Source organism: Manduca sexta, chromosome 26 (genome assembly GCF_014839805.1).
Source record: "Manduca sexta isolate Smith_Timp_Sample1 chromosome 26, JHU_Msex_v1.0, whole genome shotgun sequence".
Lineage (NCBI taxonomy): Eukaryota > Metazoa > Arthropoda > Insecta > Lepidoptera > Sphingidae > Manduca > Manduca sexta.
Window position 1 is genome coordinate 3,393,744 of NC_051140.1, and position 19,452 is coordinate 3,413,195.

The 19,452-nt window shown below is 35.9% G+C and overlaps 1 protein-coding gene across 3 annotated transcripts; it reads left to right on the forward strand.

Moving 5' to 3' along the window:
* Positions 1–85: 85 nt before the first annotated feature.
* LOC115450045 (zinc finger protein 62) lies at positions 86–15,206 on the forward strand. Of its 3 annotated transcripts, none has more exons than XM_030177969.2 (5): positions 86–410; positions 1,923–2,079; positions 2,205–2,303; positions 2,418–2,588; positions 7,721–10,057. In XM_030177969.2, exons 1-5 carry the CDS (start codon positions 258–260, stop codon positions 9,577–9,579), a joined length of 2,439 nt encoding a protein of 812 aa, XP_030033829.2. In that variant the 5' UTR covers positions 86–257; the 3' UTR covers positions 9,580–10,057. The 3 variants fall into 3 exon arrangements, with proteins under 3 accessions (XP_030033829.2, XP_030033833.2, XP_030033831.2); XM_030177973.2 differs by lacking the exon at positions 7,721–10,057 and adding an exon at positions 10,072–11,933 and having other exon boundaries at positions 87–410; XM_030177971.2 differs by lacking the exon at positions 7,721–10,057 and adding an exon at positions 11,940–15,206 and having other exon boundaries at positions 88–410.
* Positions 15,207–19,452: the final 4,246 nt, after the last annotated feature.

The window sequence follows — 19,452 nt, forward strand, 5'->3', positions numbered from 1 at the left end:
TATTTATCACGATTTGAAATATTTTTTTTAGTATCGATATTGTGACAACTGTTAATTGTAAATTGTAGTCGAACAATATACCGATGCACACCACTAACGTCGTCTCGTTCGTTCATCCTTGCATCGATCCAAATCAAAACAAGATGGCTGATGTATTGAATTCTTCGTGGTCTTATACCGACGCTGTGTAATTCTTTGTATTTCCTGAGACAAACTGAGTGTTCTAACTTTTGGTATGCCATTTGCGCATTGTGATAATGGAGTTTGACGAGATAGTTGTGAAGGAGAGCCCGGGATTGTGCCGGTGCTGTCTTTCCGAAGGATGCTACAAAGACCTTGGCTCGGAGTACACTTGGATGAACGACAATGAAATATATGCTGATATGTTGTTGGAATGCTTTGATATTAGTGTAAGTAATATTCATTGTACGAAGACCATCGCTAAATTAGAATAACCAATAACATAAAACTCCAATAAAAAGAACAGGAATACGCAATGCATAGACTAGTTGCAGAAGCCGGCTAGGGGAATATTAAATTGTCAAATAATTTAAATCAAGTATTAGAAATTAATTTGCTATTTATATTTTGTTTTTGTCGTGGAGTTTAGAATAAACACATCCACAATGAAAGTTTCTAAACCTTACTAACATAGTGGAGGTATTTATTACTAGAAATCTTCAGGAATTTTTCACATTGCTTTATTGTTTATACGATTCATACAGTATATTGTACTTTGCTTATTATAATGTTTTCATGGTACCTACTGGCATGAAACATATTCCACAGCCCTTCAACACGGGTTGGCAGTACCCAATTAGCATTCTGCCTAGACTAGAGACATTTATGGTTCATAAGAAGATGAGGTTCTTTCTGTGAAGCAATTATTCAGGCTGGCATGACTGTGCTGATCATCCAGAGATGCTTGTATCTTTGGTCCGTTGGCACTTTCTATGGGCTTTCACTTAACATCAGCTGCAGTGAAGCCAATTTGCCAAGCTTTTATATGAAAAAAAAATAAGCTTAGAGCTGGTTCATACTTGATTTAGGAATGAAACTTAAGGCGATACCTCAAGGTCCATTTTCATACATTTTGTTTCGGCTTTAATCTGGGTAACTAAACAAGTATTGTTAAAATTTAATATGACGAAATTTTAAAGGCAGAAATATCCATGATTATTAATTATTTTTACATTTTTCTTTCAACTGCGAGAACTAATCACTAACTAGACGTGAATTTAAATTCTTTACTTGCCAATACTTGTTTAGTTACCCAGATTAAAGCCGAAACAAAATGTATGAAAATGGACCTTGAGGTATCGCCTTAAATTAAGTAGACTGAATTTGGGGATTCTGCTACTGTAGGATAATCAAGGGAGATCGTCCAGTGTCCCATTTTGATTTTGTCTAAAATTCTATTAAACAAATGTTTCAAATTTGTCTCATAGCAGTTGTAAATGCCTGAAACGGTACTTTTGATAATTGTAATTGTTATTTGGTATTTTTTGATAATTTTTTTATGTAGTGCCTGTCTATGGGCAAATCAACACGCTTTTAACCTCCATTAAAATCAAATGAAAAAAACATTATTTCAATTTGACATTACTGTGATAAAAGTATGTTGAATTTCACCACTGGATCTCTCTGGGATAAAAAAATGAGAGTGGGTGGAAATTAAGCTGAATTGGAATTTGATTTGAGATGTATGTTTGAAATTTTCTACATATAAAACTGTCCCCTAGAGTAGCCTGTTGTCATGCACATCAAATAATATTGGGGCTTTGGCCTGAACTGCAAGATTACTCTTCTCTTGTTAATTTATCTCAAAGAATTTATAATAACTTTCTTAAATTATTATTTTATCCTTATTGCACTCAGCTTCCACACTATGTAGATTAGATGTCTATGTTTTTTTTTTACAGATAACACAACACAATGATGGTCCAAATGGTCCTAACCGGCTTATATGTGAGGTGTGCATCACCAGGCTGAGAGATGCGTGCAACTTCAAAAAGCAGGTGCAGGAGTCGGAAAAGAAATTCATTGACATGGTAGCGAGGGGTGACTTTAGGCCCAAAGGTACGTTTATAGTTTCTTGACAGGTGTTTTCTTGAAATGATCTCACATACAAGAGTATATTAGCCATTAATATCTGTGGTACTCATGATAAAAAAATATATTTCATATTCATATTCGGTTTTCAGTACTGATGTATCAGGCACAGATGAAATCAGAAGAAAATGTTGAAGAGGTCATTGTTGAGGAGATAGAATATCTCGACGATGAAACGGATTTTGGAGATGGTAATTTATATTAGTATATTTATTGTAATTTGTGACGGTTAAAGACTATTAGTGCTGCTCTTTAATGGCAATGAGCCACAGATTTTTTTAAGATGTATGTTTTTTTTATTTTAGATGAACCACTGAAACCTGAGGATCCATCTGTGTCTGATATAACAGTGGAGCCTCTACCAGTGAAAGGCAAGCGCGGCAGGCCCCGAAAGAACGCAGACATCAAGACTGAGAAACGGATCAAAGTCGCCAAGACTGAGGAGAAGGCGAAAACGTCAAAGGCTGTCGCGAAAGGTAGGATTTTGTTTTGTTGTTTATTGACTTACTGTCTTTGAAGCATCTGTGTGGAACGGAAGCTATTATGGAGTCATGGCATAGTGTGATGCTCTAGTCAAGTTACTCTACTTCGTATCAATCTATTACTGTCGTCAATATTTGTTAGATATTAGCATTAAAACAAGGAGACACTATATAGTTATTCTGTTTAAAATTGTTACATATATTATTGTATTGTTTCTCAGCTTTGTTTATCTGACAGCTTGTTGTTTGTTCAGCTTTGTTTATCTGACAGCCAACTAGATTAAAGTTGTATCTTATCTTAGATAAATAACGTTTATGAATAAGGGCGTGCATCTTTAACTAACAAAGTCACTCCAGCCTACGTACGAAATTGTTAAAGTCGAGGACCTTTTCATTTGGATCCTCGCGCTGGCCATCGTAGTGACTATCCGAACATGCCATGTCTAAATCTTTAAAGGCTGCTTTAATCCATCCATGTAACCAAAAATCCAAATAATAGGGCAAGTGTACAGAAAAGTTCATAATTACTTGACCAAAGTTTAAAAAAAAACATTTCATTATAGCGGGCAGGCTGAGTGTTCGATAAATCAACATAAAAATTTAAAAACGGTTGGACGAGTTTTAACTCTTAGGTTCATGGGGTGAAACTACTAACAAAAGGAGGGAAGCTGTTTAATTTGACTGGATATTAATAAAATCGATATGATTTATTGACAAAATGCGTGAACATAAAGTCTCGTACTCCTTTATATTCTATCACTTATGTCTTTTACAAGAATACAGTAACCATTTGCTGGGGCAATGCCGTCTTATCCCTACGTAATTTACAGGCGAAAAAATAATTCAAATTCAAAAATAACTAAATGTTTATTTTCATGGAATAATTATTATGACTTCAGATGACACGGATGCTTCAAAGATATTTGATAATTCATCTGCTGTAACAAGTACCTACATATTATATAACACTGTATGCGCGAAATTGCTCCACTGGTATCAAGTCACACTTTTTGCACCATTCTAAAGCTTATGTGCTAAGGGCATTGTTAGCCAACTTATTAGGAAAATAAAAGATACAAAGTACAGCTGGCCCACCAGTGCAATTATTTATTTGAATATAATAAAAACCTATATACCCTGAACCGGCGGGAATGCATGAAAAGATTAGCGAAGGTGGAGGAAACGAAAGAAGTATACCAGAATCGTGCAAGTGGTAGTTTTTGCCTACCCGTGTGGGATAGAGGCGTGATACTATGTATGTGTCTGTAATAAAACGTACAAGACTCTGAAATATTGATATCAGAAATATTTGCATAGATCATTTGAAAGAGTCATAATTTTGCCAATCGCTGATTTGCCTGTCATTAAACGGACGAGTCTAAAGTCTATATAGGCAACGTTTGGAAACTGGAGTAGCCAGACTAAAAAAAAAACCCGCTTTGGGAGCGCCACTTTTTCTTTTTCGTTTTATGAGTTTACAATACAAAAAAATAGACAATTTAATAATCTTTTTTAAATTACTTTGTTACATCCTTGCTACAACAGATGAATGATCAAATCTTATTAATATTATTTTTTTACAACTGTATTGTTATTTATTACCTTGTGTCAGACTAACCTATTTTATAAGTCTCGTAATCGTGTCGATTCTATGTTGGTATCACTGCTATGCTTGCAATGTGAAAACTGATGTTGTTTTCTAATTTTAAAACAACAAGAACTTTGAGCTAAATGTAATTACTCGCCATTTTGAGACAAATTGGGTGACGATGTGCCATGAGTCCGTTGTGATTTGTGGTGTTGCTATTTTTTATGAACAGGCGTTGCGCCTACGATCACGTGAGGGACCTGATAGACTCTTCATTTAGATTAAAAAAAAAACAATAGGTTGCGGTATAATTATTTGCCAACGTTTAATCGTAAATGTGGTAGAATTAGGCAGTTGGTTTTTCGGTTGCAGGCCGAATAAATAAACTTCAAGGATTATAAGCTGCATCTATAATATGGAACATAACACACAGTTTCAGCTGTGTGAGGAATTTTCATAAAGAACGTTTACAAACATTATATTTTGTTGATGTTCAGAATTCTGTTCTGGATAATTTGTTGCGGTAGTGTAGAAACATTATTTCATGAAGACGTAAAATACATGTAACGCATGTAATAAGAAACGAGCCTAATAATCAATTATAATAACTGATTTCCAGCAAATGACATAGTATTTTTCAATCCGATACTTCAAATTATGTGTTAATGGTTGCAGTTCTTAGGGAAAGGGTACTGAATTTCTTTAATATTACAGTATATTATGAATTATAATCAATGAATATCTTCCTATCCCACTTGCTTCCAAGTCACTCGAATGTGGGCTTGGCGCAACACATTTCCAAGCATGTCGCAAAAAGTTTCTTACTTAGTTTATACGATCAGTCACTTGCCTGACACCAACTCTCTTTGAGTGAACCGACACTGTCGGAAAGAATTAAGAAAGACCATGTGTGCTTGAATTCGTAGTAGAACTTGAAGCTACCGATCCGCAACCCATTTACGCTGCCTCCAGTAGTGTTGGTCTTAATTAGCATTAGAATCAACCCATAGCATGAGAAGTCTCACTCAGCAATCCGCAAATTAAATACCATTTGTGAAATTTCGTGATGTGTGAATTAATTCGTGGGTTAGCATGTTTTGCGCAAGCGTCGCTATTATGCTCTTTCTTCTTAGCGCCCGTAGAAATATTAAATAAAAGCCGTGCTATTGCTAATACTGGACTGGTTTGTGTGAAGGAGTGAGCGAGAAATAAGGCATGATAGATGCGTTTTTCGAAGCGCCTCGTTAGATTGCTATGAAAAATTACCGAACTTACATATACTATAATACTTAATATACTTACATTTATGAAAAATTACTGAATATTTTGTCTAATAGTATAGTACACAATATGCATATTATCTGTTATACAAATATTAGCTAATAGATTGGGGGTGCGCTCACGCAATGGAGATGTCGAGAATACCTTTTACGTTACAGTTTATTACGTTTTAGTATTATGATAGTGAAAGTTAAGCTAGTTAATTATATTATTTCATAAAGACTTTTACTTTAAATAATTAAGGTGTTTAAATATTGATAAGTGGTAGTGTATAATAGTTTTGTGAATACATAATACAACAATAATAGATAGTTGAACAAATATGGGCGGTTAAAAGAGAATGGTTGAACTTTTCTTCCAATTTTTGATACCTCAATAAAGTATTAAACATTACAAAGAAATACCAATCTACTTTTATCTGCATCTTAACTGAATATTCCACGAAAACCGTATATTATAAGATTATTTGCACCTACTAAATACTTAGGAATTAAGTGAAGAGCTAATGTATGTAAATAGCTATATATGCAATTTAAAATTATTATGGATTATGAAGAAAGTTGAATAATTACCATCGAGAATTTGAAGATAAATCAGTGGACTACATTTTTTACGAGCCAATTTCACTTTTTAGGTGCAAAACACAGAAGCGGGCCGTATGACGAGGCTGTGAGTAAGTCCTCGATGTCCGCGACCAAACGCAACAGACTGATGAAAAAAAACGCTATCACTCTTCTAGAAACTTCTACAATAATCCCGTTCAAATGGCATAGACAAAACTACCTTTGCTTTTTCTGTCACCACGCTTTTAAGAGTTTCGACGATTTAAAAAACCACACAATGATCGAACACGGTAGTTCTAACGTCAAAACCGCTGTTTTGTATCTAAGAAGAGACGAGAAAGTTAAAGTAGAAGTGTCCAAAATAAACTGTAAACTCTGTGATGTTAAAGCAGATAGCCTAAGTGATATTATTGATCACGTTAAAGTGATACATAAAAAGACATTTATAGAAGAATGTGGTTACGGACTATTGCCGTACAAATTAACTGCGGATATCAGTCAATGCGCGGTCTGCAGCCAACAATTTCAATATTTCGTCAAACTCAATCAACACATGAACGAACACTACGGTAGCTATGTATGCGAGTCGTGTGGGAAATCATTTTTGAGTCGAGACAGACTGAGATGCCATTCTTTAAGTCACGGGTCAGGGTTCAAATGCAACTCTTGTATGGAGATTTTCGACTCGCTGACACAAAGGAATAATCACGAATTGAAAGTTCACAACAGAGGCAAAAGTATAAAATGTTTCTTCTGTGTAGAGACATTTTCCAGTTATGCAAATAGGAAACGACACCACAAAATGAATCACGGTGTAAACATACCAGAGTTTAACTGTCCAGTGTGTGGAAAGTCGTTCGAGATTATGAGCAAAATGAAGGTGCACCTTAAAGAAGTGCACATAAGAGAGAAGAATTTCGCGTGTTCGATGTGCGAACAGAAGTTTTTTTCTAAGACACACGTGCAAAAGCACATGGTGAAGCACTATGGAGAAAGGATCCATCAATGCGAGGTGTGCAAGAAGTCTTATTCGAGGAAACAGACGCTAAGAGACCATATGAGGGTTCACAGCGAGGACAAGCGATTTACGTGTAATTTCTGCAACCAGACGTTCGTGCAAAATAACAGTCTTAAGCTTCATATGAAAGTACATCATCCGGATGGCATTGAATAGACTACTTAAATTTGCTCCTATTGCGTATAAATATCTCAGAGGCTCTTATGAATTTACATTTATTTTTATATTGTACCGTGTAACGGATTACAGTAATTGGTAGTGGAAAAAAAAGTAAGGCACATAATCTAAATATTAGTATAAGTTAAAAAAAATATGTCTTAAGTGTAGTATGTAAGTATACATAAACAGGAGATATTAAATTCGCAAAATTATTATATAATAAGCCAATCGATAATATTCTATATTTTTAGGATCATTTATTTTGACCCGTCCCCCTGCCCCACCCTCTTATGAATATAATTTATAATATCTTTTAATAATACTTATGACGAATACATATATTTTACATAAATTATTTTTTCGTTGTAATTTTTACAAACTTTAAATGTACCCTACACGTTACGAAAATTTTTACTTTTTTGTTTCTTGGTGATACATTAATAATCAATTTAATTTTTTGATTTTTGTTTCAAGAATATCGAGGGTACATTTACAGTCTAGCAACTTTCCATTTCAGATGGTAAACCGAGAAAATACAGGGGGTGTGAATCGTCATCAATGCGCAGGCGAAAAAATCTTCAAATACTTTTCAACAGCACCTCTATCATACCGTTTAAATGGCGCGGCAAGTATTTGTGCTTCTACTGCAGCAAGGATATCTCGGAATACACCGAGCTCAGGAAGCATACCAAATCGCACGGCAGTTGCTCCATTCGAGATCATTCTCTGAAAGTACTCAAAGGAGGGCAGAACATGGAGATCAAGATAGACGTGTCCGATGTAACTTGTGAGATTTGCAGCGAGCCATTCCCTTCGTTCGAAGAGATTTTAAACCATTTGTACGTGAAACACAAACTTGAGTATGACAGAGGAGTGGAAATGGCAATTGAAGAGTACAGGTTGATGGATCTAAGTTGTTTGTTGTGTGGAGAAAAGTTTACGTATTTTGGCTACTTGGTATCTCACGTTAACAGTACGCATCCAAAGAACTGCCTCGTATGTGATAAATGTAATCAAAAGTTTAACAAGAAACGGGACCTCTTCTCGCACATCAAGAATTACCACAGGGAAGGCGGATATAAGTGCGAGATGTGTCCGCAGACTTTTAGTTCATTGAACATATTGAGAAAACACAGAAATAATAGACACTTAACTCGGTGTAATATATGCCAATTGAAACTCCCTTCTGCTGCTTTAAAACAAAAACATATTGAACTAGAACATCCAGATGACGGGTCGTTACAATGTGATAACTGTGACAAAGAGTTTCATACGAAGCAAGGATTGAAAATGCACGCAAGGAAATGTAAAGGCGAGAACGAAATTTTGGAATTTGCCTTCAAGAAAGAAGAGTATGTAGCAATGGATTTGGATCAGAACTACGAAGATCGCTCAAACCGGCCCAGCGTGAAGCAAATTCGGGAAAATATAGTCATTGTGATCAATATGTCAACGGCAATACCATTTAACTTTTACAAGAACAAGTTCAATTGTTTCTACTGTTCGAAAGATTTTCCTGATTCGGATGCTATGCGGGAACATACTGTAATGGAGCATCCAGTGTGTGATGTTAAACAGAAATGTATACGAAAGTGTAGGGAATCAGTAGCGTGCGTTAAAATTGACGTATCCTCTTTAGCTTGTAAAATTTGCTTCGAGTCTATGACTGATTTAGATAATTTGCTCGATCATCTCATTATTAAACATGAAGCTACTTACGACAAATCAATAACGACTTGCTTACAACCCTACCGATTGATTAAAGATCATATGGCTTGTCCCAATTGTCCGGGTGAAGTGTTTCGATTCTTCGGCACTTTACTAAAGCACATGAATAAAAAACACACCAATAACAATATTATTTGCGTGTATTGCGGAGAGACTTTTAGGCGTGATCAGAATTTAAGAGTACACATATGGAGGCATCATAGGGTCGGCCGGTTCAAATGTAACATTTGCGGAGCAGAATGTAATATCCCTTCTAGGCTGTACATGCATATGGCAAAAGCTCATGGTGTGAGAGCGGCCAAATGTCCGAAGTGCCCAGAACGGTTCGCCACTCAGTATTTAAGACAGAAGCACTTAATAGATGTTCACGATTCTGGACACAAATGTACATATTGCGGTAAACTGTTCACTAGGAATTCATTCATGAGAGATCACGTACGACGGACGCATTTGAAGGAGAAGAACGTTGAATGCTCAATATGTCACATGAAGTTTTTTAACAATATCCTTTTGAGGCGGCACATGGTGAAGCACAGTGGTGAAAAGAACTTCCATTGCGATGTTTGCGGCGAGAGATTCTTTTGGCGGAAGAGTCTCAGGGCGCATATGGCTAGGCATAGTAAACATGTTAATCCGCTACAAATATAGACAATTAGATTCAACTTAAAATATTTTGGTTTACATAGACCTCATGATTGCTTTCCTATATATGCCGTTATGGATATGGAAGTATAATAATAATAATTCATATTTATTACATTTAAATAAACTTGTATCACGTAAAATGCCATTTATACACAATTGATAGAAAGCGGTACGTGAACAATAAGGTTTCGATATTTATAATAATATAATTTGACGTGATGATGGGTTGATGTTGGAGTACGGATGTAGTATAAAACAATTGATCAGTTGCCAGATATCAGAACCGGCATGACTTATCGGATAACTGCTTCTATTTAATTTTTTGTAAAACATCCTCCTAAGCCAATGTCGTATTAAATCAAATGCATAACATAGGTAGTTTAGTGGATTATGATTCATCGCAATTACAATTGGCCGCATTCTGTAAAATATATTTTTTCAATGCACTGCCATCCATCTCGAAGAAATTTTACAGATCAGCGAATTTCTTTTCAGATGGACCGGCAATGCACAGTGCAAATTATCACAGAAGGAAGAACCTACAAATATTATTCAACAATACTTCATTGATACCTTTCAAATGGCGCATGAAATATATGTGCTTTTACTGCGGATGTGATGTAGACTCTTATGACGATCTTAAAACGCATACTAAAACTCACGGCTTTTGTTCCGATCGCGATCGTGCCATTCGTTTAGTCAAATCTCCCGACAGCGAAGTCAAAATAGATGTATCCAATGTCTCTTGCTATCTGTGTAACAAATCTTTTCCAAATTTTGAGGAAATCGTATCTCATTTGGTTTACAAGCACAATCTGCCTTACAACAAGGAAGTCGATTTAACCATAGCAACCTATAGTCTGATTAATTTAAAGTGTTTGTCCTGCGAGCAAACCTTTAAATATTTCAGGCAGTTAGTCTCGCATATGAATAGAATGCATCCTAGTAATTGCTTTGCTTGTTCTGAATGTGGTCAAAGTTTTAATAAAAAGAGGGATTTGGACCACCATGCTAGGGTGCAACATAGAAAAAGTTATACTTGTATAAAATGTTCCGAAACTTTCACTACTAATTCAGAATTGCAACACCACAGAAAAAATTCTCATGTGTCTACATGCAACATTTGTTATAAGACATTTTCTTCGGATAGCAAACGGCTCAGTCACATGAAACGAGATCACAAGACCGATGGGGCAGAATGTGGTTTTTGTCATAAGGTCATGACGACTAACCAAGGGTTTCTAAGACACGCAGCGCAATGCACAGCCAGAGACGTTTTAAATAAATGTGACACTATCATAGTCGACGACGATAGAAGGCAATCGGTTAAAGAAATTCGGAATGACATAGCTTGCGTTTTAAATTTTTCAACAGCTTTACCTTTTAAATATTTTATGAATAAGTTTAGGTGTTTCTATTGTTCAAAAGATTTTACGAAATGTGACGAACTGAAGGAACACACCTCTGTCGAACACCCCCACTGTGATATAACTATTAAGTCTATGAAGTTACGCAATAGATACGAAGGAATGCAAATAAAAGTTGACACATCTTCACTGTCTTGCAAAGTTTGTTTAGAAAGTATAAATGATTTAGAAACATTGTTCGAACATTTAATTGCTGAACACAAAACCAGGTTCGATAAATCCGTAGGGGATTACATGCAAGAGTTTAAATTGATCGAGGAAAACTTTGCTTGCCCATATTGCGGGGAAGTTTATCGATATTTTGGTTTGTTGCTTAGACATGTGAGTGGAACGCACACAGACAATAAATTCATATGTACATATTGCGGAAAATCCTTTAGAACCAATCCGAACTTACGGGCTCATGTCTTTAGTTGGCACAATAGTATGGCCAGGCATAAATGCGATTACTGCGGTCTTGTGTTCACAACTAATAACAATCTAAAAGTGCATTTGGGACGTGCGCATGGCAGCAAGGTGGTCCAGTGTACTGAGTGCGAGGAGAAGTTCACTACACATTACTGGATGCGGCGACACATGTTAAACGCACACGGATCTGGTCATAAGTGCTCTTATTGCGATAAATCATACTTGAAAAACTCTGCAATGGTGAACCATGTCAGGCGGTTTCACTTGAAGGAAAAGAACGTTGAGTGTTCAGTTTGCTCCGAAAGGTTCTTCGACGCGCAACGCCTCAAGATCCACATGGTGAAACATGTCGGCGAGAGAAACTTCCACTGCGACGTATGTGGCAAAAAGTTTCTGTGGAAAAAGAATCTTAGAGGACACATGTCTTCACATAATAAAAACGGCCATAGTCAATTATCAACGCATTAGTATTAAATTGAAGTCGATGTTACAAGAGGTACATTTATAGCGCGAACCATTTGTTTTCAGATGAATATCCGCCAGGCCCGTACGAAGGCTGTACGTCTGAGCGGCGGCGGAAAAACTTGAGAATAATCTTCAACCATACGACCGTGATGCCATTCAAATGGCGCGGGAAGTATCTATGTTTTTACTGTGGCAAGAGCTATACGGAATATGACGAGTTCAAAAAGCATACCAAATCCCACGGCGACTGCAATACAAAGGATTACGCTCTCAGGATGATCAAAGGCAGCCATATTGAGATAAAGATAGATGTTTCTGAAATTGTTTGTGACATTTGCAACGAGCCATTTGACAGATTCGACGAAATTGTCGATCATCTCATATGTAAGCACAAATTAGAGTATGATAAAAACGTGGACATACCCTATCAGGAATATAGATTAGCAGATTTTAGGTGTTTGCACTGCGAGCAACAGTTCTCATACTTCGGATATTTGGTGAACCACGTTAATAATGCGCATCCCCAAAACAGCTTTATATGCGACGATTGTGGTGTCAGCTTCAACAAGAAGCGGGATCTGGCTGTACACTTTAGAAATTATCATCGACAAGGCGGATACCCTTGTGATCAGTGCTTACTAAATTTCGAAACATTTCATACTTTACGAAGACATCAGAATAATATCCATTATCGACAGTGTAACAGCTGCGGTTTACGTTTTGCGTCTTTGTCGCTCTTACAAAAACATATTAATATTGACCACCCAGACGACGGTAGCTATAAGTGCAATTACTGTTCCAAGGAACTACATTCAGCTCAAGGTTTAAATCAACACAAAAGTAAATGCAAAGTGAAACTTATTACCCACGTCGAGCCCGGCAATTCTGTTACTCCGGTAGACAGTATTGAAGCAAGAAAGAATTTAAATCTGAAGCAAATGAGGCAGAATATTCAGTGTATTCTCAATATGTCAACGGCAATTCCATTCAAGTTTTTCTCGAAATATACTTGTTTTTATTGCTCCTCAAAATATGTGGAATTTGAGGAGTTAAGAGATCATACTGCGTTGGAGCATCCCGTATGCGATCTGAAGTCAAAATACATGAGTAAGTGTAAAGGGGAAAGAGTCTCTGTTAAGATTGATATATCAGTACTCGCTTGCAAATTGTGCTGTCTTCCAATGCTAGGTTTAACCGAACTCACGGACCATTTGATATCTGAACACAAAGCCAATTACGATAAGTCGATAACTGGTTGTTTGGAGCCATTCAGGATTGTGAAAGATAACATCCCATGTCCATTATGTACGATGGCTTTTCGGTACTTTAGCACCCTCCAGCGACATATGAACGCTGTACATAGCAATAATAATAGAATATGTGATTTCTGTGGAAAAAGTTTTCGTAATGTCACCAATCTTAAAGTCCATATTTCGTACACACATACAGGTACTTGCGAATGCCACATATGCGGAGCTAAGTACAAGAATCAGTGGTGCCTCGCTCGCCACAAGGCGAAGCACCACGATGTCAAGGACTACAAGTGTACAAAATGTGCAGAGCAGTTCCATTCCCAATACCAGAGGCAGAAACATTTGATCAAAGTGCACGATGAAGGTCACAAGTGTACGTATTGCGGGAGAATGTTCACCCGCAATTCTTTCATGAAGGATCACATACGAAGAACACATTTGAAAGAGAAAAATGTTCCATGTTCGGTGTGTAATGAAAAGTTCTTTGACAACTACCTTCTGAGGATGCACATGGTTAAACATGAGGGCGAGAGGAAGTTCACTTGCGAAGTGTGTGGCAAAGCGTTCCTAAGGCGGAGTAATCTTAGTTCTCACAAGGAAATGCATAAAAAGTACGGTCATGTGTAGGCTCAAAGTCAACACAATGGTTACTCTAGGCAAGCAGAGATTGGTAATTGATCGAAAGTAATTAAGCGAAAATGTCCAAGGGCGTGATCTGAAAGAAATGTTTGGTAATTGTGAAGGAGAGAAATGACTACACAAATAACGCTGTCTTTCAGTAGACATGGACAATTTATGTATTTTTATAATCTAATATTTGCGTAAAAATCCATTAGCTTTATTTATTTTAAGGAATGAACCAACTTGGCAGCTTAATAGTATTTTTGTTATTTTTAATATATTTCCATGTTAATTTAAGTATGTTTGATAATGAATATGTTTGGATAACGCCTCTCCCAGTGATTCCACTATAAAAAAAATATATCGACGTACTGGGACTTAGGTCCGATATTGTGCATTACGCTATCTTTAAATGTTTGATGGATACGTAAGTGTGAATGCAAAATATACTTTGGGTAATGTATAGACAACACATATAGAAACTGTGATCATGCATCGGATATTTTAACATTTTATTGTTTGTAATAACGTAAAAAATACGACGGTCATAAGCTACAATGGTTAGCTGCTATTTTTTTTGTCTTACAAACTTGATTTGCTCTCTAATAAATATAAAACTATATTAGTGTCGCATGTAAAGCATTATTTATTCCAAAAATATTATTACCTTTTATACTTATTTATATGTATGATGAAAAAAAAATTAATGATTTTAATTATATTTGGAAATGAAGTTATTTTTCTATGAATTTATTTTATTTAACACAATTACAGCTATCTGTAATGATGCAGTATTATTGAATGTTTGTGAATTACAACCGTAAATTATTTTTCTAAGGGCTGTGTTTTGTTCTTACTACTGTGATGGTATTTTGATGTAGAGGTGTCCTACAAAAGATCAACATATTTTGATTCTAAAACACCTGAAATAAAATTGTATATTAATTAATTTCTTTTTATAATCTCTGTATTAATACGTAAAGCAAACTTGTACCCGATTTTACGGAAATTAGGCGAACGGAGTAGAATGAAATTTGGCGCAGTTAAAGTTCATATGAAGGAGTACATAAAGGGAATCTTTTTCAGTAATGTGTACATATTAGAAATACATAAAATAAATAAAAATACGTCACTACGTACACTAGTTTTTATTAATATTCAATGCTAGTTGTGTGGTCAATAATGTAATTTACTCATTAATTCTGAAAGATGTGCAATGTGCATAGTATTGTATGATCTATACGTACAAATGTGTTTTAGCAGGATTTTGTATGGTTGAATCAATATTTTCACCTGTACCTACTAAAAATAATTGAACTAAAATTAGTACAAAGCAATTATCATAATACTTGTTTACAAAATGAAATCCAATAAAAATAAATAATTCGAACATAAACAGACCCTTAATCGGTAAAAGGCTTCTTGGTGCCTAGAAAACATTTTATTTAAAAAAATACATTAATGCAAGAGCCAACGCTCTATGTATTTTCGAATAATGTGTATAAGGTAGCTGTCCTACAGGACCTGTAAAACTTGCAAAATAATATAAAATGGTGTATAATATAAGATCTCGTAACTTTTTTTTAGTAAGTATATTATTACGCCATAAAGTGTATTTGTAATGTTTTAGGGAGTTGGCAGAAATATACTCAAATAAATTTTAATTCTGTACGAATACTGTGTTTTTTTATATTATATGTATTATTAGAAGTCAATAAATTATATTGATATTTCGTATTGAGTTATTTCTAATATCACGGAGTAAATGCCTCGGTGACGTATTGTATTACGATACGACTACAGTGCTGAGGTCTCGGGTTCGATCTCCGTATCGGGCAGTGATATTGGGTTTATCTCCTCAGTATCAGCCCAGAGCCTCGGTTGTGTGCCCCATATGTCAATAGACTCGTCCCCTATCAAATCATAGGCCGGAACACACGAAAGAAAGCGGCCACACCAGTTGCGCCTCTGCCTTCCCCTTCGGGGAAAACAAACTTAGATGTGTGTGTGCTCGGAGTAAACTTAAGCCGGTCAACTTTAAAAGTTCAACATAATATTATCAAACGATTGGTATTTAATAATTCAGAGATCTGCCATGATTATTATCGTAACCCAGTATGAAATGTATCTATGTAAAATTCTGGAGTGACTACAGTGAACTGGTGGTAAGTACAGACGAGAAAAGTTAGATTCCTTGACGGTCGCCAGTATTATGTCAGGCTTAGGCCCAAGTCACGAAAATGCGTAAGTTCGGCACGCCTAGCGGTACGGCACTGCTATCCGCACTGATTTAAATTAGCATTGGTATTTACCAATCGAAACAAATCCCATAAGATCTGATAAGTGTTCAACCATTGGAGGTCCTGTATGCGTCTAAGATCCTGCCCAGATGTCAAGCTTTAGACGTGCGTTTAATTATACGTGTTTTATACGGCATGTGAACGCGCCGAATAAAATAGATATACGTAGTTGTAAATTCGCGTTTTACTAACTCACGTTTAGCGTTTGTCATCTGAATGGGGTCTTATTTGCAATTAGAATATCTTCAGTACATTGTCGATAACTTTTTTAGTATCTTAAAAATAAGTACGTGGATTTCGATTGTTTTTTTTTTTCGTTTGAATTTTGGATTACGATTTTAGATTAGGACGCGCTTTTCAACAACGTGGTATGTTCCATACTTCCTCCCTGACTGCTGCTGTCATCGGCGTTTGATTTTGCGTTGTCAGCTTTTCCGTGCCAGTCGTGCTTATGTAACGTGTAGTAGTTAATTACAAGTTTAAATTAACTATTCTAATTTTATGTATATAATAATTTATGAAGTCATGTATTCTATTGAGGTTCATTCTTTGGAGTGGTTTAGCTCAAAACAGAGAATGTAATAGGATTCAATGGATCTCAGATTAAATAACATCAAGACACTGCGAAGAGAAAGACTGTAGAATAAGAAAGAAATGTTAAAATGTAAAGCATGACGTTTCTTTGCAGGTATCAAATTGAGTTCAGACGACGACAAAAATAAGAAAATGGAACAGGCGCGTAAGCTCTTGATAAAGCGCAGAAATGTCGAGTATGTATTGCAATATAGCAATGTCACGCCATTTATGTGGCACAAAGGAAAATATAGATGCTTTTTTTGTTCTGAAGCAATTAAGGATCCAGCAGTGTTGAGGGAGCATTCTGCAACTGCACACCAGTTTGAAAATCTTGAGCTTATGGTTTATGATAGAACGAAAAATAACAGGAATAAGGATGCAGCTGTTAAAATAGATGTCACTAATATAGCCTGCAGGCTTTGTCCTCAAGCAATAAATAGTTTAGAACAGCTGATTCATCATTTGATCATTGCCCACGATGCAGAGTACGATATGAGTGTGCCCAATTGTTTATTACCATTCAAACTTGACAAAGACCAACCTACTTGTCCGACGTGCAACATGAAATTTGTTTTCTTCGAATATTTGCTGCGGCACGCAAATAAACATCATTTATCGCATCAATACATCTGTGATGTCTGTGGAACTAGCTTCCAAGGAGAGAATCACTTAAAAATGCACTATAGGTATTATCACAGAGAAGGAGGATACACCTGTGAGTATTGTGGCATTACTTTAGCAACATTGTCGAAGAAGATACTTCATGAGAAAAACGTGCATCTGGTGAACTTATCCACTTGTCCCCATTGCCCAGAAACTTTCAAAAGTCCCTATTTGAAAAAGTTGCATCTGGCTAATGTCCATGGCGTTGAAGAGTTAAAAATCAAATGCCCTTATTGTCCCAAGGTGTATCCTCAAGAGAGCATAATGTCTCGACATATGAGACGAGTACATTTGCGGGAGAAAAATGTGGAATGTGAGGTCTGTGGGGATAAGTTTTTTGGGCCTTATGATGTCAAATTGCACATGGTGAAGCATGATGGGGAAAAGAAATTTGTATGTACCGTTTGTGGAAAAAGGTTTTCTAAGAAAGGCAATTTAAATTCACATTATGTTGTGCACACGGGACAAAAATTGTACTCTTGCACGCTATGCAATAAATCTTTTTCACATCAGGCTAATTTGAGAATGCACACTAAAACTCGTCACGAAAACTGCGAGCTGCAAAATAATGCATTAGTGGAGGACATAGATGACACTGAGATGGTGCAAATGGAAATCATCCAGGATGAGTTGGATGTCAAGGATATTACTGAAGAGTATATTATTTCCTAGCACGATATTAGAGAGCGTTTCGCCTGTGAACTTATAGACTCCAGATACGATGTTGATAGAGTGATAATGCAAAAGCGCAGTGAGAACCTAGACGTTAATAATGTGAAACAAAATGATAACAGCGTGGTAGACAATAGTGGAAACCTTGGGGTTACAGATCTAAGACTTGATGATCATACAGTGATACTGCAACAAGTTGGCAATGATATCAAGTTTACTGATGTAACGCTTAATGTTGACAGCGTAATACAGCAAAGTATTCTGAACGCTAAGGCCAGTGATCTAAAAGTTGGTGTTAACACTGTGAACCACCAACATATCGTTGATACAATGTTACCGCAACAAAACAGTGAAAACCTTGGAAGATATAATCGGATAACTGGAAATAATGTAAATAGTAATACCGGCTTATTCATAATATTGCAATAAATTATATTAATTGTTAAACGTTTTACAAAGTGGCCGATGCATCCATTTAAGACCCCCGAGCAAAAGGACGTGAGCATTCGTTCCATACATTTACAACGCATGAGTTCCTGGCGGGAATGTGCAAAGATTAACGAATAATTTAGATAAAATAAATAAATAAAAATAAAAATGCTTTATTCATCACGTAGGCGAACATAGTTGCACTTATGATAAGTCAAGGTACATGAGAATATTCAATTATTACTTAATTAGATTAGCTTATATAAACAAAGACAATAAAATAAATGAAAAATATACTTAGTAAACAAAGAAGCCAGCTCGGGCTGGCAGGAAGAAGAAATAAAATTATGTATGTATGTATTTTTAAATAAGCAATAAGGGAGAAACGCGTCGCGATCCTCACCGGTGAGGACAATAAAAGCCCTAACCTAGCTAACCTACCAGCCTTTCACTAACTACCTAAGCGATGACTACCCGAAGAAGAAAGGCAGAAAGAAACTCCGGGCTTTATGTTTTGTCATCAATTGTCTAGTCATTTATAATATTGTTATTAAATATATATAATTTTTTAATAAGTCTTTTCTATACAAAGTCTGATTAATTATATAAGCTAATACACGCACATCACCGTAAAAGTGCGGAGAAAATCCACATAAAAGTATTTAGCAATAACTAAAAACTAAGGAAAAAAACAATAATACTAAAAATTATAAAAACTATGAAACAGTCAGTGTACAGCGTGCATACGCCTACATTTACAAACATAATATTTTCATTTCATATTTTGTCGCAGATCTTGGTCAATATAATTAAGATTATAAATTTTAAGGCTGGTGCAACAAAATGATCGGTCGGTCGTCTATTATACATTCGATAATTCAATGAGTCAATATAAAATAAAATATGTCACATAAATTTAAAACTGTTACCCAGTATAATGTCAAAATTGTAGAAAGGTACACATGAGACGTTTATGTAGTTAATTTATAATATTGGCGTTAACATAGGGTTGGACAGGGTGTGCAGGACTGTTTTTCCAAACCGTCTGATCATCGAGGTAAT